Source organism: Narcine bancroftii, chromosome 9, assembly GCF_036971445.1.
Source record: "Narcine bancroftii isolate sNarBan1 chromosome 9, sNarBan1.hap1, whole genome shotgun sequence".
NCBI classification, from domain to species: domain Eukaryota; kingdom Metazoa; phylum Chordata; class Chondrichthyes; order Torpediniformes; family Narcinidae; genus Narcine; species Narcine bancroftii.
Genome location: NC_091477.1, coordinates 94,988,583 through 95,013,693, shown reverse-complemented (window position 1 = coordinate 95,013,693; position 25,111 = coordinate 94,988,583). Strand labels below are relative to the sequence as shown.

Sequence of the window (25,111 nt, the reverse complement as noted above, 5' to 3'; positions counted from 1 at the left end):
GAAGTTTGGTATGACACTAGAAACCCTGGCAAAAACTCCTCCTTTGCTACCTGGAGCTTGTCAGGCGGGAGCCGGCGTGCCTTGGAGTGAACCAGTGGGCCCTGGGTGGGGATGTGGTGGAACACCCCGTGGCGCAGCAAGGCAGTGGAGAACTGTGGCTTGAGGAGTGTTGGGAACTCGTCCAGGAACCGCTGGAACTCATCTCTGGGCGTGCTGTGGCCTTGGTTATGCTCTTGGGGGCCCCTGCAGGGGCTGGGTGCTCTACCACAGTGCTAGGGGCAGGCTTGGGGTGGTTGTGCCTGTGCCTCATGACCTGCTGTACCACCGAGCCTTCCGAGAATCGTGCGAGCCATAGTTCTTGGGCCTTCTGGGCGACCTTCCTCAGGTCGGTGAAGCTCTCCTGGACCAGCAGTGGCTGTATGTCTCCGGGCATATGTTTGAGGAAGATACGCTCGAAGAGTGAGCAGTTGGTGTGCTCAGCCATGAGCGCGAGCATCTCATCCATCAGTTCCATCGGGGACTTGTCCCCTAGGGTGTCGAGGTGCAGCACCCAAGTGGCATGCTGGTGTCTGGATAGTCTGAGGGATCTGGTAAGCACTTTGCTTGATGGTCTTGTATTTGACCTCGGCATGTGGGTGTTGAACAAGGTGCAGCATGCGTCTGGCGGTGGCCTGGTCCAGGGCAGCGACCACATAGTAGAATTTGGTCATGTCGGTCGAAATCTGGTGGAGGTGAAACTGGGCCTCCGCGTGGCTGAACCAGGTCTCCGGCTCCTCAAACCACAATTCTATGTTCAAAAGAGAGTTAGATAAGACTCTAATGGGCAAAGGAGTTAAGGGTTATGGGGATAAGGCTGGAAAGGGGTACTGATGATAGTGATCAGCCATGATCTGTAAAATGGCGGTGCTGGCTCGACGGGCCGAAGGGCCTACTCCAGCTCCTATTGTCTATTGTCTAATTCAGGCAGTTTTACAGCTATAGCGCTGATCCCAGGCTCGCTCATGATGGGTTCAAAGAAGTTTGAACCAGTCGGGGTCACCAATTGTAGTGGCGGCTACACTGCTCCTGCAATAAAATACACAACCAGATGCGATGAGCTCAGTGAGCAGACTACTTTATTGCAGGCTGCTGGGCTGCACTTATACTCCCAGCCCGGACCTGGCTGAGAACTGTGCTGGAGGGCGCTGATGTCACCTGGGTGTCACGTGGTCCCCCAGGGCGGGTTTCCGAGCCCCATGCTGGAAAGAAGGGAAAGCCCGATGGCGCCATTTGGGCCGGCTGCCCCACCGTGTGGCTTACAAGCGGGACCGGTTCACCTGCCTTGCGGTGAGCCGCCACAGACTCTTACTTGTGCATTTATTGATTTTTCTTTTTATTCTCTCTGTATTGCACAGTCAGATTGTTTGCATTCAGCTTACAGTTCTTTATTTGTTTCCATGTATATGGCTGTGTACAGTTTTTTTTGCACTACCAATAAGTGGTAATTCTGCCTCGCCCACAGAAAAAAATAATCTCAGGGTTGTATGTGATGTCATTAATGTACTCTGAAATCTTAAAATCTGATGTTGTGTGTCCAGGATAGATCACTTCTTAAGTGAACTCAGAGGAACTTGGTGTTCTCTCCACTACCAAGCTATTAATGTGGAGTGGAGGGTGGTCATCTCTGGTCCTCCTGAAGTCCACAATGATCTCCTTTCTTATGTCCATATTGAGATACAGGTTGTTATTCTTGCATCATTTCATGAAATTTTCCAGCTCTTCTCTGTCATGTGATTCATTGTTACTGCTGAGGCCAACTACTGTGGTGTCATCTACAAACTTGATGACTCTGTTGCATCTGGATCTGGCGTTGAAGCAGTGAGTTAGTTGCGTGAACAGGAACAGTCTGAGTACATAGTCCTGAGGTGTGCCAATGCTCAGTGTGATGGTGCTCAACATTCTGCTGCCAACCCGGACGGGCTGTGGTCTTTTGTTAGTAAGCCCAGAATCCAGAGAGGGGAGTTGAGACATCTTGCTAGCCCCTTTCACACTTGCGTCCCACTAAATTGGCTGTTCAGTGTCCTAGGATAGGAATGGCCACTCTTAACTAGGACGCTGAACACTTTCACACTCGTAAGGAGCCATCCCTGGGGTTAGGACTGTTCTACCTTCTACTGGTGATGTCATGACACATCGAGCGATGGTGGACCTGCCCTAAATCCTGATCAATGTATTACGATCTTATATTTGAACAAAATTAATCATGCCCTTCAGCCCCTGTTGTTGTTGTGCCAACCAATATAAACCTTTAGAAGGGACGGTGGGAAAGTGCTAGCAATAAATAGCAATAGCAGACAATTTTTAAACAGCGTGGAGAAGTTTGTAGAGCTTTAGCGCACAATTTAAACAGTGTGGGAAAGTTGTAGCGCTATCGCATATAAAATTTTTTTAAATTTTTTATTTAACACCACCATGAGCTGCGTAACAAATATATACACGTATTCAGTATTAATATGTACACAATGACTTTTTCATTTTTTTTCCTTCCCCACCCCCATAACTTAAAGAAAGAAAAAAAAGCAGAAGAAAAGGAAGAAAGAGAACGTGCCGTCTGATTATACTATACTTAACTATTTAATTAATTTTAACTTGTTACATCAAGAGATGGAGGTTTGAAATTGGTGATCCCTAATGAATTTTATGTATGGTTCCCAAATTTGTTCAAATAAAGCATATTTGTCTCTTAGTTATAGGTAATTTTTTTCTAATGGATTACACATTAATTTCTATGCACCATTGTATTTTTAAAGATGTTTCCATTTTCCAAGTTATCATTATGCATTTTTTTGCTGCCACAAGTGTGATCATAATTAAACATTTTTGAGCTCTATCTAATTTAGACCTAGTTCTTTATCTTTTATGTTGTTTAACAGGAAGATTTTTGGGTATTTCAGTATCTTATTTTTTGTAATTCTATTTAATATTAAGTTTAAATCCTCTCAAAATGTTTTCACTTTTGTACATGTCCAAATTGCATGTATTATTGTACCAATTTTTTGTTTACAACAGCAGCATTTATCAGATAGTGTTGGATTCCATTCTTTTAATTTTTGAGGTGTAATATACAATCTTTGGAGCCAATTGTATTAGTCTTGGTACCTGTGTATGGTTCCATCCACGTTTCATTCTTTATTCGTATTTTTGTCTTTTTCCCAACATTGTTTGGGTTTGTATATTACTTCATCATTTTCCTTGTTCTGTAATTTAACATACATGTTTGTAATACATTTTCAACTATTACAGTGTCTGTGATTAAATATTTAAAACAACTACTCTCAGATAACCTTTGACAAGTTCCCAGCTTCTCTTTTAAACGTTTTCAATTGATAATTAGAAAATATTGTACCATGTGATATTCCATATTTGTCTTTTAACTGTTCGAAAGTCAGTAAGTTATTTCCCAAAAAGCCATCTTTTATTCTTTTAAATCCTTTCCTAACCCATTCCTTGAAGAATAAATTATCCATTGTAAAAGGAATGAATGGATTTTACATGAACAACATTTTTGGTATTAGATAATTTATCATCTGTCATTCTAGATGTATTCTCCTCCATATTTTTAATATATGATGTAGTATTGTTAGATTGTTATGTTGCACCACTCATCCACTTATAAAGTGTTTAGGAACATTTTCCTCTTATTTATGTAACTCTTCTGAAGCCAAGATTTACCTGTCTGGTAAAAGTTGGACAAATCTTAATTGGACTGCCCTATAATAGTTTTTTAATTTGGTAACTGCAATTCCCCCTTGTTTATATGTCCATGTTAGTTTATCCAAAGCTACTCTTGATTTTTTTGCCTTCCATAGGAACTTTCTTATGAATTTATTCAATTTTTTAAAGAATTCCCATCAAAGGAATTGGTAACATTTCAAATAAGTACTGTAGTCTTTCAAGCTCTCCCTTGAAGTTGGGTCTACAATAAAAACATATCGATCCTAGAATAAGTTTTATGACTGTTAGAGTAATATGAATAATCTTTCTTTTGGATGTTGTTTTCTCTATATATTTTTTGTGATATTTTTCTTGGTTTTATCTATTTCTGAGTCATGATTAAAATCTCTCCCTAGTAAAATATGTTGCTGTGTATTTGCTACCTTTAAAAATAAAAAATGTCCTGCATAAATTTGTGGTCATCTTCATTAGGTGCATAAATGTTTAACAAATTCCAAGATTCTGAATAAATCTGGCATACCATCATAACAAATCTACCTGCCGGGTCTTTTACTATTTCTCTATTTTAATTGGTAAATTTTTATTAACTAGGATAGCTACTCCCCCTGGCTTTTGAATTGTATGATTCTACTACATGCCCTACCCAGTCTCTCTTCAGGTTGAGATGTTCTGCCTCTGTTAAGTGTGTTTCTTGAACAAATGCTATATCTATTTTTTTCTTTTTTAATAGTGTCGATGTGGCGGACTGAATGGCCACAGCTGGACAGGCAGAATTGCTGCACTGAGCAGCCAGCATAGAATGGTGCGGGATCCCCTTCTTTGCCCAGGAGAAGCCCACATTTGCAGACATTGCTTCCTGCTGGCATGTTGCCAGAGAGACAATAACTCTGCAGCACACTAAATTCACTCCCCTTTATGAGGGATGCAATTATGTAAAATAAAAAAGTTGGTAGTTGTCTTTTCTCTGGTAAGTTGTGTTTCTTGAGCTCAGCAATTAGTCAATATTTTTTCCTCTTAATTTGGTTGTGAATACCATAAATATTAATTGTCATATATTTCAATGTATTCATCTATCAACCCATTTTTACCTCTGCACCACCTCTTCAAACCCTCCATCTCTCTTCCTCTAAAACCACAATGTTTTTTTTCACTATATATACCGACACAATTAATAAGAAAATAACAAAAACTATAAAAGGACTAAAGATTTGTAGAAAAGAAAACAAAAGGAAATCCCCCTTAACACGTTGCCTTTGCTAACTAGCAAGACAACCACAACACCCTTTACTTCATGGGTTGCGGTATATTCTGCAATTTCACAGCAGACTGTCCCTCCCTGTCTTGGGTAAACTTATATCTCTCATTTTGTTCGTTTTAGATTGGTCACAGTGTTTGAGCTACCGAAAGAAAATAGACACACACACCGAGAGCAGTTCAGTTTATACAAATGTTTATTACAAATTCAAAAGCTGATTTCAAACTACAATATGCAAGCCCTTCCCAACTATACTTACCAACGCCTGGACTGGTCCCAACTGCCGAAGCGAGGCAACGACTGAACACTTGTAGTAGGTTGTCAGGGCACCAGTAGCAGCTTCTCCACCTCCCCCGACCGGGATGTTGGCTGGACTCTAAAAGTTCTTCTTCTTGCTGAGAGATGTTGCCACCGCTCGGAGAGTCTCAAACTTCAGCAGCAGGACCATGGCTTATATTACACAAAAACTGCTTACCCAAGCACCTACTCCCAGCACAGCAAAAAAGATAAGCGAGCAAACTAGCATGCTAGGCTTCTATCGAATAACATAATTTTCAGCTTATCACTTTGAATACAAAGGTTTATTTTGCATCAAGGCTAGGCCTCTGACAGTCTGTGACCAAAACAAGCAGGAAGATTAAATGTTCTTGGTACAGATGTCCTTTTGTCAGATAACAGCATCTCTGGCCCCTTGGTGGAATTTAGCTTATGTCTGGTGATTCTAAAAATCAAGCAGGTTCTCAGCCTTGTAGAAGCAAAGGCTGGAAAAGTAAAAAACATGGTTTAAATCTTCCATTACACTCCCCCATCCCAGCCTTCCCCCCAGAGAAATTACAATATATTTTTCTGAAAAATAAAACAAAACTATTAACTTTCAAACCTATTTATATACATTTTTTAACCAGTCCTTTTGTTATTTTCCTTGTTGCTGAATTGGCAATTGTTCTGCAAGGTGACGATCTTCTCCTGGATCTGAAAACAGTCTATTTTGTTTGCCAGGGACGAATATTTTCAAAACTGCAGGATGACGTATTACAAAATTGTAAAATTTCTTCCATAGTAAAGTTTTTGTTAAGTTGAACTCCTTATGCTTCTTTAAAAGATCGAAGTTTATGTTTGGGTAGAAGAATTTTTTTTCCCATTGTATTCCAAAGGTATCTTGATTTCTTTTACTCTTTTAACAGCCAGGTCCAATATTTTCTCCCTTGTCATGTATTGCAGTAGTTTTACCAATATGGAATGCAGTTTCTGCTATAGTTGTGGTTTTGGCACCAATGCCTGATGGGGTCTTTCAATTTCCATCTCTTCTTGGAGTTTTTCTGCTCCCAAAATCAGTGTTTTAAAAATCCTTTTATATCTGCACTTTCTTAGCCTTCTTTCAGGTCCACTATTTTAATATTATTACATTTACTAAAAAAAAAATCAAAATTTTCTGGGCCAATAAGTCATGTGAATTCTTAATCTCTTTGTCCCTATTTTCATTCACCTCCATTTCTACATCTATCACTGTCTTCCACTTCTTTACTTCACTTTTTTCATTTCCATCATTACATTTTCCAATCTTTGGATTTTTGCATCTGTTTCTTGCATAGTATTTCTAATAGCTTTAAACTCAGACACTGATGAACAAATAAAAACTTTAATGGAAACAAAGTACTCTGCAAGGTGACGATCATCTGGATTTGTTTTTTTTCCTGTAGTTCTTTAGCTTCCTCTACGGCTTCTTTCTTGTTCCACGTCTTTGCTCAATAATGAGCCCTTTTCTATCATGACATGTCTTTTTCTGACTCTGCGAGCCATGCTCGAGCCCACTTGGGAGATGTCGCCCGTGTGCTGCTGCCCGCTTAACAGCTTTGCAGCTCAGGCCGTACTCTTTGGGGGAGCTCCTGGCTCGGACTCTGGTAAGGCCTTCTTTGTGATCAAGTGCTTTCTTTGTTTCTTCCTTAATTGTTGTTGTAGGCTTTACTTTCCTTGGAGCTATCTTCATGCTTTTCTTGCACTGTTTATTTAACGACTTTTTTTATGTTATATTTTGAAGCTTTGCTTTTCTGAAAAAAAAACTTTCTCTGTGGAGGGCTGGTTTTTCCTGACTAGCCACTACTCCATCACGAGACCCTCTCTCTCCCACCCACCCCCGTACAATTTATATACTGTGGGAAAGAGCGATAGCGGACCTACCCTCCCAGCATGCCATGCGGCAGAGAAAGGGCTGTATGCATGGCTGACCGCACGCAGCATGGAGGGGTTTGTCTGCCACACGGCATGCTGGGAAGTCAGGTCTGCCATGGCATTTCCCCCCCACGGGCTTTCCAAATTGTGCGCCAGACTTTCCCACACGGTTTAAAAATGGTCTGCTATTGCTATTCATTTCCTTTCTCTTCTGCTGCGACTTTCCCACGCCAAGTTTATACCTTCATTTTAATCTTTTCTTCCTTCAGTTCCTGCACTCACGCAAAAGTTTGGGTCATTTCAATCCCACAATGCAGTTGCCCACTCTCCACTCGCCTGGTTGGAACGCTGGCATCTGCAGACTCCGTGCATTGGACTGGGGTCAAGGCATCGATCCCCGGCGTGAGATGACATCGTCCGATGACAGCGTTGAGACAATTTTCCTTTCGCGCTCGACGCTTAAAAGGCCGATTGTGGCCGTTCATTGACTGATGTAAATGCACAGACCCTGCTCCTCGAACCCACAATCACGTCTGCAGACTTTCTTGGTTCACTTGAATGAGTTATTCGCCGTATCTTCGTCAATAGAAACCATTGTGATTGGATCGGAATCACTGACACATTCTTGTACTTTGCTGTTGGTTCTGACATCTGTGGAACATGCAAGTTTGCAGTTGCGTTTATTCATTCCTCGATTGTTTATCCTGCTGAAAGGCTTTACACGAGGATTATGTCCCTCCATCGCAGTTCACATTAATATGTCGCAGTGGATGTCATCAGATAAGGCCCGGTATCAACAATCCAACTGAATCATTTGGATAATGATGCTCGCATTCTTCAGATGTGGTTTCATTTGCTCGCCAGAATTAAACGGGAACAAAAAAAAAATCAAAGGCATCTGATAAGGTATAAATATCTGCGGAAATCTGTCGAACAACTTTAAATCTCCATCAGTTTGTTAAAAGAACTGAAGTTTAGCAGCTAAACTGGCTCCAAAGGTTCTCAGCGAACACCAGATGGAAGTTGACGAGGGCTCCCACCAACTGTCTGCATTCAAACCCGGCAGCACGCGGGATTCCACGTCACCAACTGTCTGCATTCAAACCCGGCAGCACGCGGGATTCCACGTCACCAACTGTCTGCATTCAAACCTGGCAGCACGCGGGATTCCACGTCACCAACTGTCTGCATTCAAACCGGGCTCCCCGTCAATTGTCTTCATTCACTCCCGGCAGCACGCGGGATTCCACGTGATCAATTGTCTTCATTCAAACCCGCCAGCACGCAGGATTCCACGTCACCAACTGTCTGCATTCAAACCCGGCGGCAGTACGAAGGGCCACGTGCTTGAGCTCAGCATCAAACGCTTGGTTGCGGTAACTCCTTCCTTTAAGAGAGATTCATGGTTCTTTGTGTTACCAGTGAGTTATAATTACAAAGGCAATGTTAAGAAACCATTTTCCATTCGAAGTACCGATTAGTACCTGTTGCCAGTGTTAGCACTCTGGGTAAACATTATCTTGTTTAACTTGCCCCGCAAAATGTGCCCAGAAAGGATACGTTCTTGGAGGTGAATTGGGCGGCACGGACTCGTAGGCCGAAATGGCTTGTTACTCTGTGGTACATCCACCCCTCTGTTAGATGAACCGGAGGATTTGTCTCGTGTGGTGCCTGGTTGCGGAGAATCGCGTCTCCAGGATTCACTTTATCAGTGAAAGAAATGTACCGGGCCCGACATATTTAATGTTCTTTTCTCACTGTTTAACGTGAAAATCGTGTACAAACGCGGAACAACTTGTCAATTAAATTTCCCGTTGAGGCACTTGGCGACAAAATGAAGAAAACCTGTCTCACCCATAATCTTGGGCTTTTTTTTTGTATGTGTGTACTTGCGTGTAGGCTTTTACAGCACAAGAAACCTGCTCTTCAATCTGACTTGACAAAGCTAGTCCTTGCCAGTGTTTGGCCCATCTCACTTCAAATCTTTCTTATCCATGTATCTGTCTAAATATCTTAAATATTACAGTTGTGTCTCTTCACCACTTCCTCTGGCTGCTTGTCCCATATATGCACCACCCTCTTTGAAGAAAGTGGTCTTCAGGTCCCTTTTAAACTGTTTCAATTGTATTTCATTCTTTGGCTTGACTTCGCGGACGAAGATTTATGGAGGGGGTAAAAGTCCACGTCAGCTGCAGGCTCGTTTGTGGCTGACAAGTCCGATGCGGGACAGGCAGACACGGTTGCAGCGGCTGCAGGGGAAAATTGGTGGGTTGGGGTTGGGCGTTGGGTTTTTCCTCCTTTGCCTTTTGTCAGTGAGGTGGGCTCTGCGGTCTTCTTCAAAGGAGGTTGCTGCCCGCCAAACTGTGAGGCGCCAAGATGCACGGTTTGAGGCGAGTTTCATTAAAACTGCCATTAATGGCTGTGATCTCCAATCAAAATCCCAGGTTTGGTTTGAAGATACCAAGGAGTGGGAAAGGTGGGATTGGTGGGACAATGATTCCTTCTTGGTTGAAGGATGACTTTTTCATCCCACTCACTCCATTCTGCCAGTTTCCCTGGGAACATTATCAAGAGTGTTTTGTTTGCTACATGATTTGCCACAAATTCTCTTCCATACTTTAACTCCTGAAAAGTAATCTTTTTTGGATCTCTTTCGGTTTGCTGTAACTTCTGAATGCTTTTGTTTTCAGCCTAGTCAATTGCATTGACTCCTCGTTTCAATACAGTTACAACAGTTACATTCCATTGTACTAAATCTGTGCCCAATTGATTTAAATCCTTAATTGGTTGGGAATTCAATGTAAGCCAACTTTTTAAAAATATTCTGTGATTGGAAGTTCATGTAACCTTCATACTTTCCCATTCCAAAACACAACTACCTTCATGGCGAATTATTGTTTTAAAAAAAGTTTTCCAACAGCTGAGGCTCTTGAACCTCCACATAAACCCTAACCATAACACTACTCCCAGGCACCAAAGATCTGTCTTCACTGTTGAAACATAATATCATTGCACATCTGCAACTATGAATATTTATCTTACAACATACACTATATTGTCTTCTTTCCTATGGCGCATTGTGTTAATTTAATTAATACTTACTGTTTGTTGCATCTATTTGTGCTCCAATGTAGCTGCAACAAGCAAGAATTTCATTGCATCTGCACACTCTATTTGTGTATCTTTCTTTTTTCTTTGGCTTGGCTTCGCGGACGAAGATTTATGGAGGGGTAATGTCCACGTCAACTGCAGGCTCGTTTGTGGCTGACAAGTCCAATGCGGGACAGGCAGACACGGTTGCAGCGGTTGCAGGGGAAAATTGGTTGGTTGGGGTTGGGTGTTGGGTTTTTCCTCCTTTGTCTTTTGTCAGTGAGGTGGGCTCTGCGGTCTTCTTCAAAGGAGGTTGCTGCCCGCCAAACTGTGAGGTGCCAAGATGCACGGTTTGAAGCGATATCAGCCCACTGGCAGTGGTCAATGTGGCAGGCACCAAGAGATTTCTTTAGGCAGTCCTTGTACCTCTTCTTTGGTGCACCTCTGTCTCGGTGGCCAGTGGAGAGCTCGCCATATAACACGATCTTGGGAAGGCGATGGTCCTCCATTCTGGAGACGTGACCTACCCAGCACAGTTGGATCTTCAGCAGCGTGGACTCGATGCTGTCGGCCTCTGCCATCTCGAGTACTTCGAGATGAAGTCGCTCCAATGAATGTGGAGGATGGAGTGGAAACAACGCTGGTGGAAGCGTTCTAGGAGTCGTAGGTGATGCCGGTAGAGGACCCATGATTCAGAGCTGAACAGGAGTGTGGGTATGACAACGGCTCTGTCTATGCTTATCTTTGTGAGGTTTTTCAGTTGGTTGTTTTTCCAGAGTCTTTTGTGTAGTCTTCCAAAGGCGCTATTTGCCTTGGCGAGTCTGTTGTCTATCTCGTTGTCGATCCTTGCATCTGATGAAATGGTGCAGCCGAGATAGGTAAACTGGTTGACCGTTTTGAGTTTTGTGTGCCCGATGGAGAAAGTCATATAAATTATACAGATACGTAAAACACAAATACTGGTGGGGTCAATGACCCCTACAGAAACCTAGGTACAAACAACCAAGGGAACCAAGTAACCAAAGGTAAGGAATAATGGAGAAGGGTTCAGAGAGCTCATTGCTGTATCTTACCCGACCTTGTTGGTTTTCGTGCACTTGGATAACCATGTTGAGGAACTTTGGGGGGCATCTGAGGCGCTCTAGTATTTGCCAAAGCCCTTTCCTGCTCACTGTGTCGAAGGCTTTGGTGAGGTCAACAAAGGTGATGTAGAGTCCTTTGTTTTGTTCTCTGCACTTTTCTTGAAGCTGTCTGAGGGCAAAGACCATGTCAGTAGTTCCTCTGTTTGCGCGAAAGCCTCACTGTGATTCTGGGAGAACATTCTCGACGACACTCGGTATTATTCTATTTAGGAGAATCCTAGCGAAGATTTTGCCTGCAATGGAGAGCAGCTTGATTCCCCTGTAGTTTGAGCAGTCTGATTTCTCGCCTTTGTTTTTGTACAGGGTGATGATGATGGCATCACGAAGGTCCTGAGGCAGCTTTCCTTGGTCCCAGCAGAGCTTGAAAAACTCGTGCAGTATGGCATGCAGAGTTTTGCCGCCAGCCTTCCAGACCTCTGGGGCGAATTCCATCCATACCTGCTGCTTTGCCACTTTTCAGTTGTTCAATTGCCTTATTTGTCTCTTCCCGGGTGAGGGCCTCATCCTGCTCTAGCCTTAGGGGCTGTTGAGGGAGCTTGAGCAGGGTGTATTCTTGGACTGAGCGGTTGGCACTGAAAAGAGATTGAAAGTGTTCTGACCATCGGTTGAGGATGGAGATCTTGTCGCTGAGGAGGACTTTGCCGTCTGATCTGCGCAGTGGGCTTTGGACTTGGATTGAGGGGCCATACACAGCTTTTAGAGCCTCGTAAAAACCCCTGAAGTCGCCAATGTCCGCGCTGAGCTGGGTTCGTTTGGCAAGGCTAGTCCACCACTCATTTTGGATCTCCCGGAGTTTGCGCTGAAGATGGCTGCATGCGTGACGGAAGGCTTGTTTCTTCTCTAGCCAGGACGGCTTTGCAAGGTGAGCCTGGTGGGCAGCTCGCTTCTTTGCCAGCAGCTCCTGGATTTCCTGGTTGTTTTCGTTGAACCAGTCCTTGTTTTTCCTGGAGGAGAAGCCCAGAACCTCTTCAATGGATTGCAGTATGGTAGTCTTCAGCTGATCCCAGAGGGCTTCAGGGAATGAGTCCGTGAGGCGGATTGTGTCCTCGAGCTTTGCTTTGAGGTTTTCCTGGAAGTTTCCTCTCACTTCGTCTGACTGCAGGTTTCTAACATTGAACCTCTTTCTGGGGGCTTTACTGTTCCTGGATTTTGGCTTGAAGTGAAGGTTGAGCTTGCAGTGAACCAGCCGGTGGTCAGTGTGGCATTCCGGGCTGGGCATGATCCTGGTGTGGAGCACATCTCGTTTGTCTCTTTCTCGCACCAGGACGTAGTCCAGGAGGTGCCAGTGTTTGGATCGGGGATGCATCCAGGTAGTCTTCAGGCTGTCCCTCTGCTGAAAAAGGTTGTTTGTATTAACAAGCCGCTGTTCTGCGCAGAGCTCCAACAGGAGGCTCCCGTTGTCGTTGCACTTGCCGACACCATGCTTGCCCAGGATTCCTGGCCAGGTTTCTGAGTCTTTGCCGACGCGAGCGTTGCAGTCGCCAAGGATGACAACCTTGTCAGCTGTAGGGGTGCGTTGAATGAGGTTGCGCAGATCAGTGTAGAACTTGTCCTTTTCTGCTTGTTCCGCTTGGAGGGTTGGAGCATAGACACTGATGAGGGTGATGCGACGCTTATTTTGAAGGGGGAGTCGCATGGACATGATCCAGTCCGAGTGGCCTGTCGGGAGGTTTTCGAGTTTGGAGGCAATGGAGTTCTTGACCATGAAGCCTACATCAGATAGGGGTCGTTCATCCATAGGCTTGCCAGACCAGTAGAGTGTGTAGCCCACACCGCATTCTTGGAGGCTGCCTACATCTGCAAGGTGGACTTCACTGAGAGCGGCTATGTCGATGTCAAGTCTGAGGAGTTCATGTGCGATGAGGGCAGACCGACGTTCAGGTCGGTGACTGTCAGCCTTGTCTAGCATGGTTCTGATGTTCCAGCGTGCTAGCTTGAGTTTGTGTATATGACTAGTCAAAATAAGTAAAGTTGACATATTCGATTATTACAACACCATAATGCTTTCAGTTATCTGATCTCCCTCTATATTTACACCTCTAATACCTGCTGAGTATTTATTGTGTCTAAAAGACCACTGGAGACGTAGGTACAGTTTTTGTCTTGTAATGGAAGCTATAGCATTCCCCAGCATTAATTGCATCCTGGTTAGTTTATATATGTGTATGTAAATAGATTCAACTGCTGCTTCCATTGCTGGAAAGGATGAGTTCCTTGCTGCACATTATCTTGTGCTGGACACTTTCATGATTGAACTGCTCGATGCATTTTTAGTAGAGGTTTTGACAGGTTCTACATTTTTCTTTTGCTTTAAGATTCCAATTGAGAGCACATCTTTGGCATTTGACGTACATATGGTTCATTGTCCAGTCCTTCTATGTCAAACTAAATTTGTGATTTTCCTTCATCATTGGTCTGTTTTAGAGCAAGTTATTGCTACATTAAAAGTCTAAGAGACAATGATGTGATTGAAAATTGTATGCATTTCTAAGTAAATTCTAATCATTCAAAATTTGTAATCTTTGTTTAGGTATCAATGTTTGGATATGGCTTCTACAATTCTGAAAAGTTCTGATCGAAAACAGAGCTTGGTTCTCAACAAAAATATTGCAAAAGAATTGGATGCTATTAATTTATTTCAAAACAGATTGGATGATGCACAGGGTCTTCCAATGCCTTCTAATGGGAATGACAACATTTGTAGCAGGAAACCAGAATCCTATTTAAAACAGAGGATATCACAGACAAGAAAAGTCAAACTGAAGAGAAAGAATACATTTGACAGTTTAGGGATAAAAAGAAAATTAGAAAGTGAGGACAAATGCTCCAGTAAGAAAGAATTGAAAATAATTGAACATCAGGATCCACCTGCCATTCATTCTCTTAGTCGTGTGCCCTTAAAAAGTGTCATGGATGTTGAAATGAAATTGGTTTTTGTTGATGAACAACAAATAATTTATGAATTTATGGAATCCCAAGAATGCAGAAGTGATCAGTCAGCATGTGAAGTCACCAAATCAGGAGAATCTATGAATTCCTGTGATTTAAATTTGGCACCTCAGATGGATAAATGGCTTGCTAAAGCTTTAAAAGATGCAAGTTTTTACTACCACCAGAAGAAGTATTCAGTTGCAGCAGGACGATTCAGAACAGCATTAGAGGTAGTTGCCACTATTTATTAAGCTGACTTTATTTTTCAATCACTTGTTTTCAGTGCTCATAGCGGCTTGGAAAATAACATGCCAGATTATGAGGTGAAAATGCCAATATTTCCTTATATTACTCATGACATTTCCCTGCATTACATAGGGTCTGGATTTTTAGTCATTGTGCATAAACATGAAATCCCCAAACTTGCTGTCAACTGATTGCCATTGTTTCAAAGCCTGTTCTCTGACATTGGAATTTAGCAAGGGAGCACAAAGTAATAGTGTGGAGCTACTCAATGTAGGAATCCCCTTGAACCACCTGCACCATAATGAATGGTTGTCAGTACTTCTAGATTCTTTTAACTTTCACTTCCATTGACGATCCCTGATCATTGAGCATCTCTCTGATCAGGTCTTTCATATCTCTTTCCTTTTTTTCTTGCCATCTCTTTCTTTCTGCTGCTGTATGTTTTTAAATGCTTTTATCATAGAATGTTCTGATTTTATTTCCAATGGTATTTATCATAATTGAGTTTAGATGGGGGTCTAAAAATCAAAATCTGGAAGTAATGAGTCTGGTCACTTGTATACTTTACAAAGTTGATTGCAAAATATCACTAGAATTTATATAATTTCTGCACTCAATAATTTCTGGACATCACAGGCAAAACCCTCCCTGCTATTGAGAACATCTACAGGGATCACTGCTGTTGGAGAGCAGCAGCAATCATCAAGGATCCTTGCCACCTAGCACATGCTCTGTTCTTGCTGCTATAATCAGGAAAGAGGTATTGGTGCCAAAAAGCTCACATCACCAGGTTCAGGAACAGCTGCTACCCCTCCACCATCAGACTCCTCAACAACAAACTCAATCAGGGACTCATTTAAGGATACTAACTTTTGCAATTTATTAGTTTTTCTAATTCTCTTTGTATCACACAGTCAGTGTGTTTACATTCATTATCTATTTACAATTCTATGTTTACATGTGTATGTTTTTTTTCCCAGTAATTTTTTTTGCACTACCCACAAGTGGTAATTCTGCTTCACCCGTAAGAAAAGGAATCTCAGAGTTGTAGAAATCTGAAATCTTCTGCATTCAGTATTCAATAATAAATGTCTTTCAAGTAGTTCATTGTATATCTGTTTTGAGAAAGTAAAGATTACCCTGGTGTCTAGAGATGGAATATCTTTTGTTACATTGCCTATAATAGTGATGTCATTGAGCATTTTGTAGGTGGTCTTATTTGATATCTATTGATTTTGTTCAATCCCAAATTCATTCAGATGGGCAAAGATAATGTCAGAGCAGCAAAACTCAGAATTTTAAAACTTTATTGAACCTGAATAGCATTACAGTTCCATATGATTCAATTCTGGACACAATTTTGATCAAAGAAAGTTGTTCCTTCCCTCCCCCACCATCTGCTGTGGAGTAGGTGTACGTGGGTCAGCATAATACTGGGGCTGAAGAGCCTATAATGTTCTATGCATAGTATTTCCATAGTTTTCTGTACTTAAATTTCCAGCATCTCCAGTTTTTGTTTTATTTTCATTCATCTGTACAGATCAATTAGACTTGTGCTTCATTGCAAGATGCTTGTTGGCACAAATCTTTCCTTTAATTGATGCTTCTATGCCCAGTTTATTCCTTGTATGTCTGACCATCCTAAATAGCCCTGTTTCATTAATTTCCACTGAAAGATTTTATTAAGAGCTCAGTTTATTATCACCTTGGAGAGATCTTATTCTACTGACATTCTACATTTGAACTGTTGGGAAGATGAATAATATAAATTGTTAGTAACTGTGGGATGAGTTTGCAAAAGAAAGATTTCCTCACAGCTTTCATAGTGTGTGGAACTATGTCCTTTGGCTCATTGAATGACAACTATCAAACACTTTTTTCTTGTATTCCTATCAACCATCCTCTCTCCCCTATTCAACTGCCACCCTCCTACACTAGTGGTAAGTTACAGTAGCCAATTACCCATTCAACCAGTATATTTTTGTATATGGGAGGAAACCATAGCATCCAGAGGAAAACTGTCATCATAGAAAGAACATGTAAGCAGCAGCCAACATCAGGATTGAAGACTGAGGAAAAGGCGGCAGCACTTAAAACTGCACCACTCTTCTGCCCTGTGAACTTGCAGCCTATTTTGTTTCAAAGGTTTCATGTTCTCTTTTAGCATGCTTGGTCAAATTTTAGTGAATTAGGGCTCATCTGTACATCTACTTGAAGGTAGTACCTACAATTCTTTCACACCAGTGTGGTACTCTAAGTGACACAATGAATGAATCTTCAAGGTGGTGTGTGATTTGCTAACGTGTATCCAGGAGTTACCTGGCTGAAATTTTTACAAAGACTGACTTTTAGAAGTTTCATGTAAAGTTGTGTGCTATTCTCATATTTCAAAGAGCCTTCTTTGTTGCAACGTCTATCTCTTCTGTTGTGGATGGTTGGTTTTTGACCCCCTTCATCCAGTCCAGCTGATGCTTTAAAGAGTGGAGGACTCGGAAACTTAAGTTTCCTGGTACTCTTTTATTTCACACAAGCTCGTATATACAATTACATGGGTTTGTATATCCTGTTGCAATCTGGCTTGACCAATCAAAAATACTCCCATGTGACAAGCATTGCCCTCTCAGCATTAAGCTACACACTATAACCATATAACCACTTACAGCACAGAACAGGCCAGTTCGGCCCTACTAGTCCATGCCGTAGCAAATCCCCACCCTCCTAGTCCCACTGACCAGCACCCGGTCCATACCCCTCTAGTCCCCTCCTATCCATGTAACGATCCAGTCTTTCCTTAAATGTAACCAATGATCCCGCCTCGACCACATCTGCCAGAAGCTCATTCCACATCCCCACCATCCTCTGCGTAAAGAAATTTCCCCTCATGTTCCCCTTATAATTTTCCCCCTTCAATCTTAAACCATGTCCTCTAGTTTGAATCTCCCCCTTTCTTAATTGAAAAAGCCTATCCACATTTACTCTCTGTCCCTTTTTAAAATCTTAAACACTTTTAAAATCTTAAACATCATCTGAAAATTGTATCATTATGTGAACCAATCATGTAACCAGGTTCCCCTTTCCTTGGGTATTGTTCTGGCACATCACTTGATCTGGGGAAACTCCAGGCTGCTGGAAATTTACTGGCTACGCAAGGGTTACCCTGCAACACAAGTCATGGGGCCTCTCACTCTGTATATTTACAACCCTCTGCATTATTTTACAAAGCACAAGGCATTAATTATCATTTATCAATCTGTACTGATCTCCACCAGGCAGGCCCTTACTTCCACATTCTTCCCTTTGAGACATTAAAAATTGCATCCTCTAAGTCAGAGAGAAGTCGCCACTACAGTTTCATAAGCAAGTGAATGGATCAGCAACATCTTAACTGAAAATACTTTAAAAATTCCAGTACTCATGATATCATGGTCTCCTTCCTCCTGTTCTTGTCTTCAAAGTACGGTAGTGACCATCAACATGTTTAATAGAATTTGAAACTAAATCCAGAAACTGTTTGTCCTCTTTTGAATGTTCTTGAATATCTGTGAGACATTCAGGCAAATCAATTTTAAACTGTTGTTCCCACAAATCATTAAGTTTCACAACTGAAACTTGGTCTTCTGGCTTATTCTGCTTATTATTTCTGCTTTGTGATGTCAATCTTGAAAAATATGTTGAAAAGTTCAACAGACCTAGCATAGTTATCTGAGTAACAAGTGAAAAAGGCAAGTACTAATTGCACAGACCCCAAGTTGCATGTTGGTATGCTAGCCAAAATGACTTTTTTTTGGAAACTGCACTCGAATTTCAATGTGCGGCAGCTAATTACAATATATTTTTGCCGATAATTATTTTAATTAGTATGCAAATAAGTTTATTCAGGAACCTTTTCTGCAAGTAGCTCTGCCACTGTTACAATTCACCATCAGGAAATGCATCTTTAAGTTTTATTTCTTAGTGGTATGCTCATTTCTGGGGAAGTAAACTGTGTACAAAAAGAAATGCAATAATTCTCAGTAAATCAAGCAGCGTTAATGGGGAGAGTAACAGTTAAGATTTACATTGATGATCTTTCATCAGAACTGGGTGGAGTAGAAATGTAATGAATTTTAGTATGAAGAGAAGGGGAAGGTCTGTGATGACATGGAGACCAAGTAAGATTGAATGATACAAATGGTGACAACACCAACTGAATATTGGATAATAAAGGAAAGTGAACAACAAAAGCCATTGATGCATGATCAATGACTCCAAAAGACTGAAGTTGAGCAAACTGAGGCTTTTATTTGTAATAGAACAAAGGCTGCTGCTTTACTGTCCTGCACTGGGGAGGGGCCTGTGGAACAGTTCCCTTTATTTGGGAGCCTGTGAGAGGAGTCACAGGTGTACAGTCAGCCAATGGGTGTGCTAAAACAGATCAATATATACATATAATGGTTTACTCCAGCCATATCTGGAGATATCTAAAAGTAAAAGAGGTTTTAAATCTTAAACAGCAGAAAAAAATATGTAAGATGAGACTGGAATGGCTGATTATCTGAAATTATGAAATTCTGTGATGATTCTTTGTGCATGCCAAGTTGTGAGATGATATACCTCAAGGTTACATTGAGCTTCATTAGAACAGGATGGAAGGCAAAGAATGGATAGATGAGATTGAGCTGAAGAATTAAAATGATGAACAATTGGAAGATCAGTATTTAGCAAGCTTGATGAAAACATTCTGCAAAATAGTCATCCAATCTGCATTCATTTTCCCAATATGGAGCTTGAACATGGAACATTTGAAGAAGTTAATCATTTTTCCTGGAAGGACTGTTCTGATTTTGAATAATGGGAAGGGAGGAGGTGAATGATCCGCATTTGATGTGGGGTTGTGTTTCTAACAAAAATGAAAGAGTGGAACAGTGTAGTGATATGATTAGTACCATTTGAAATAGTGAAAGGGGAAGAGAAATACATCAGATATTGGCAATAGACCTTGGGGATATTGGGAATTATCTGTTGAATATGACTGCTTGGATGGTAAGTGAAGGCAAAGAAATCTTATATTTGTTCTGGATAGTCTGGATAGAGAGATCCTGCTGCAAGCCATGGTAACTATATAATTGATCATGAGTTTGTTGTCTTACACTAAATTACAATGTAGATATTTGCTGCAGTCAAACAGATACTTGGTTTTTTTTTTAAAATTAACACCAGTAGTATTCAATAAATTACCCAGTTCAGAAAGACAATAAATGTTAAAACAGTATTCACAGCTACAGTTCGTGCAACAAAAAAATTGGTATTTCAACTGTGCAGACAGGTCATTTTGTTGTGCCATAATAGTTTATGATTAAAGCAGTAAGGGAGGTTCAACAACCTGGAAGCCATTGGAAGAAAATTGTACTTGAACATTGCTGGACTTCAAGTTTCTGTACCTTCTTTCCAAAGATAGCAGCGAAAAGAGTTTACGACCAGGGTGATTGGGGTTCTTTGTGATATTGGCTGCCTTCGTGAAGCTGTGGGTCTCACATAGATGCCTTCGATGAATGGGCCAGTGCCTAAGATGGACTTGGCTATGTTTGCTACTTTATGTAGCCTTCTGCATTCCTGGGCACTCAAATTACCAAACCAGATCATAATGCAACCAGTCAGCATACCATGGAAATAGGAAAAGAAAAACACATTGCAAGGACTGGTATGGAATGTGGGATTATCAGAACAGATTTAATTATGATGGAATTGAGTGTTTGCATGATAATTGTGAGAGTGCTGTTAGGATTCTCATATTCATTGTGTTGCAGATCTTGGACAGGACATGCTCTGTAAAAACTATAGATTCTTTTTTGCACTATATTCTGGTACCTGGGGTAGGAGAGCTGGTCTATTTGGTGCTGGGAAAGCCAACTCTAAACATTTTCTGCACAGATACAACCTACTTCCATTAAGTGGGTTGGTCAGAATTAAGAGAAGCTGGGGAAAATCTGATCTTCTGCTATTCCTACCCCAAAAATAAGAATCCAGCCACTAACATGAGAAACAAGGGCAGCATGGTTGGCATAGCATTTATGGCAATGTCTTTACAGTGCTGGGGATCTGGACAGGATTGGGGTTCAAATCCCATGCTAACTGTAAGGAGTTTATACATTTCCCCCCCCCCCCATGTCTGCGTGGGTTTTCTCCAGGGGCTCCGATTTTTCTCCCACCATTCAAAATGTATTAGGGGTGTAGACTAACATGGGGTGTAAGTCGGGTGGCACAGACTCGTGGGCTGAAATGGCCTGTTACTGTGCTGTATGTCCAAATTTAAATGTCCTATCTTCTTTATGGTATTGTTCAAAGCATGTAATTCTAGGACTTTTAAAGTACTTCACACACTGCTTTGTTAATCATTGGCCCTTTTTACACTGAAAATTTGCATTATTGCTGTATACACAACCCGTCTCGTAGCCAGCTTGCTTGCTCACACAGAACAGAACAGGTTAGTGAGTCCTTTTACACAGCAAGCTAGCTTCCTGAAGCAAAGGAAGCAGGACCTTGGCGGATTAAAGCCGAATAAGTACAGACTCCCCCATCCACTTTCTATGCTAGGTAAAGCACTCAAAAAGCAGATGATACCTGGCTTTAATTATCTATATAAAAGGGGTAATAAATAACAATCAATATAATGGCATTGTGTAATAATTAATTTTGAACATAATTTCTTGGTGTAATAAAAGTAAATGCAGAATCATACAATAGGAAACTATATGTGACCCATTGTGTTCATAAGACCATAAAAAATAGGATCAGCAGTAAATCATTCAGTCACTTGAACATGCTCCACTGTTCTTTAAATTATGGTAGATTGACATTCTTGAAGTCCACTTTCCTACCTTCATAAACTCTTGAATTCCTTCCTGATTAAAAATATATTTATCTCAGCCTTAAGTATACACCAGAATTCTGCTGCCAGAGCATTTTCTGATTTGCAGTACTTTGAGAAATAAATATTTCCTTATTTCTGTTTTAATTTTTTTATTGAGACTCTGTCTTCTGCTTTTGTATTCTCCTTTTAGAGGAAAAAAAGTCTTCTCTGTATGCACCCTCTCTAGTCCTCAAAGAATTCTGTATAATTCAATAAAAATATTTCCTGTTGGCAAAAAAAAAGATTTGAAGCACTTTGACTTGTAAACACCTGTAGGTTTAAAATTTCATAGAGTATTTTTAAACAAATAGGCCACAAGTTCATTGTTCTGGTGGAACTTTTCAACTTGTGTTGTATCCTTTCACCAATTGCATGAAATCTTGGAATGCAAGAAACTACTGATGGTGGAAAGCAAGTCAGTACTATGGCTACCCTCTGAGAGAAGAAATATTTTCTCATTTTAGTCTTGAGATCATGCAGTAGCTAGTGAGAAGCTATTCCTCTCAGTCCTCTTCAGTCTATTTCTCAGGGAAAAATTCTATTTTTCTTCTCAGCCACATCATTTGCAGGCTATTTTTTAATTCTCATCACAGGAAAACTACCATATCCCAGATAAATTCCTAGGTAAATGTACCCATCATTGAATTTGAAGATATAAATAACATATTTCAGTGCAGATTTATTTGGCCTCACCAAATCCTTGCTCAAAGTCCTGTTTCCTTAAATTGAATCTTTATGTTCCTCTTATTCATGTTAACAGGTTCTTAATGCAGTTTAATATTGTCTCTTTACAATTCTCTGCATTCAATCCTGAAAATCTTATGTTTTTCTAATCCCTTTCGGAACCAGTCCACTGATAAAAGAATCAGTTTGTCAGTTGTTAGTGTTCTTGCTTGTGAAGCAGAAAATGGCAGATTCAAATTACACACCATAGTCATAAGACAAACATTTAGATTTGTAACTTATTTTTATATTGAGAGTGTTGTGCTGTTTTGTGCAATTGTATGGCAATTGAAATGTTGAATTTGAAACTCTATTTACCATCACAAGAAATTGTATTTTTTCAGTTTTGGAGAAATGGAGAGCATTGTCTCCTGTGAAGTGCCTGCAATATACTCACTCTGCCTTGTTAATAAACAACAATAATATGATTTTGGCACTAATGTCTTTAGCTGCTTCGGTTCAAACCTTTAAGATGTACTTTAAAGCTATCTCTTTGACTAAGGAACTGCTTGCCTGCTTTAAATCATTGGGTTCAAATGTCAGATTTTTGGCTAATATTCATTCTTGTGAAGTACCTCTGGTTTTCTTACATTAGAGGTGCTCAGTAAAGGATTATTGTTTTTATTGAATGTGTCTTAGATACAGAACTTGAAGAACATAGTGTGCGAACACTAAATATTCCAATTTTCACCTCATAATTTGTTTCATTATCTGTGGTCTATAATCCTAACTGGAGAAGATTAAATGGTTTGGAATAGATTGTAGATTTAGAGTTTTTTTTTTCCTCTTTTATAACTGCTAGTATAACCTTTAAGTGTTATTTTGCTTTGTGTAGCTTTGTAGCAAGGGAGCAGTTTTGAGAAACCAGTTTTATGCATCCTATGAAAAGATTTCGAGCATTGCCAGTTTTATCGAAAGCAAGCTTGTAACTTGTTATCTACGTATGAGGAGACCAGATCTAGCGCTTAATCATGCTCACAGGTAACCATGATTGATTGATATAACTGTTGCCATTCCACCCAAAATCAAAGAACTTTGTGGTTTGACTAATAAATTTCTTGATTAGAGACGTTTTTAAATTTTTGATATTTATTATGCTGTTGTACTAACATGATGCCATGTTAATACCTCAAACAAGTGTACCCAAAGGAGTACCTGATAACAGTAGGGTGATGGGGTTTGCGTAAAGCTATTAACAACACCAGCAACCTGGGTTTGAATCCAGGACTGCTGTATGGGGTTTGTATGTTCACCCCATGTTTATGTGGGTTTCTTCTGGGTGCCGTGGTTTCCTTCCACCCTTAAAAAGGAACAGGATTGTAGGTTAATTGGGGGCACGGGCTCATGGGTTGGAAGGGGCTGTTTACATGATATATATCTAAATTAAATTCAAACTTAAAACATTAAAAGTAAAAAGTCAAGAAAAATGTGAGTAATGTTAGGTAAATATAGAAAATGTCAAATTCACAACAGGTTAATATTTTAAAAGTAACATTGAAACTCCCGGTTGGCAGAAATATTTGCTCACTGCATGTGCCATCTTGTATCTAAGGGACAATGGTCTCTATTCAAATATTTGATTTTTATAGCTGGAGGGAAAAGGCTTCTAACATTTTCTCTTTAACAAGGCAGGGATGTCCACTATCTCCCTCACTGTTTGCTTTAGCAATAGAACCATTGGCAGAAATGATAAGAACAGAAAATAAAATAAAAGGGATAAAAATAAAAGAGAAGGAATATAAAATCAGTCTATTTGCAGATGACATCATAGTATACTTAGCAGAACCAGAATTATCAATAAAAGAATTACATAAGAAATTGAAGGAATATGAAGAAATATCGGGGTACAAGATCAACACAAATAAAAGTGAAGTGATGCCAATGAATAATGCTGATTTCACAAAGTTTTTAAAAAAAGAATCACCATTTAAATGGCAAACACAAGCAATCCGATACCTTGGTATTAGACTAGATAATAATCTAGGCCATCTATACAAATTAAATTATCAGCCATTAATGAAGAAATTACAAGATGACTTAGAACATTGGAAAGATTTACCATTAACACTGATAGGAAGGGTAAATTGAATTAAAATGAATATCTTCCCAAGGATACAATACCTATTTCAATTGTTACCAATTCCCTTAACAGAGAAATTCTTCAATGAGTTAAAGAAAATAATAAGGAAATTCTTATGGAAAGGGGGGGAAATCAAGGATAGCGCTAGATAAATTAACAGAATGGTACAAACAAGGGGGTTTGCAGTTACCAAACTTTAAGAATTATTATAGAGCAGCACAATTAAGATATCTATCAGATTTTTATCAAACATGGGGAAAACCAGATTGGACCAGGATAGAGCTAGATAAAATAGGGGAGAAGGTACCAGAACATATACTTTATAAGTGGGATGAAAAACTGGTGCAATATAGAAGTTCACCAGTACTGCACCATCTGCTCAACATTTGGAAGAAGATTCACGTAGAAAGGAAAAAACAAATTACCAACTACCAAAATTATTATTGATGCAAAATCAACTAATCCCTTTCACAATAGATGACCTTTCTTTTAGAGAATGGGAGAGAAAAGGGATCAAAAGAATAGAAAATTGTTTTTTTGGAAATAATTTATCATCTTTTGAAAAACTATGGTATAACTCACGATACAATGTTTGCATACTACTAACTGAAAACCTACTTAAAGGACAAATTGAGAAGCAGGCTGAGGTTACCAGAAGGAAGCAGCTTTGAATATGTGATTACAGACACAATGATAATTAAAAGATTTATAACAAACATGTACATCAAGCTGCATGAGAAAGAGAATGATGAAATAAGCTGTAAACACAAACAAAAATGGGAACAAGATCTAAACATAAAGATTTAAAAAATGAACTATGGGAAAAGCTATGCTCCAGAACTGAGAAATACAATAAAAACGAGGTTACGCAT

At 40.3% G+C, this 25,111-nt stretch overlaps 2 protein-coding genes across 2 annotated transcripts in view; one reads left to right on the top strand and one right to left on the bottom strand.

The window, feature by feature from the left end:
- The window catches only part of nlgn1 (neuroligin 1), a 437,869-nt gene extending 429,610 nt beyond the window's left edge, over positions 1-8,259 (bottom strand). The window contains exons 1-2 of the mRNA XM_069896960.1: positions 7,381-8,259; positions 3,139-3,236 (exon numbers count right to left, since the gene is read on the bottom strand). The gene's annotated coding sequence lies outside the window, so the exon portion shown is untranslated. The remainder of the gene's footprint in view (positions 1-3,138; positions 3,237-7,380) is intronic.
- Positions 8,260-8,442: 183 nt separating this feature from the next.
- LOC138742473 (spermatogenesis-associated protein 16-like) overlaps positions 8,443-25,111 on the top strand; it is a 74,159-nt gene continuing 57,490 nt past the window's right edge. The window contains exons 1-3 of the mRNA XM_069896949.1: positions 8,443-8,514; positions 13,901-14,531; positions 22,995-23,140. Of these exons, the coding sequence (XP_069753050.1) occupies positions 13,917-14,531; positions 22,995-23,140 (761 nt within the window). The 5' untranslated portion in view covers positions 8,443-8,514; positions 13,901-13,916. The remainder of the gene's footprint in view (positions 8,515-13,900; positions 14,532-22,994; positions 23,141-25,111) is intronic.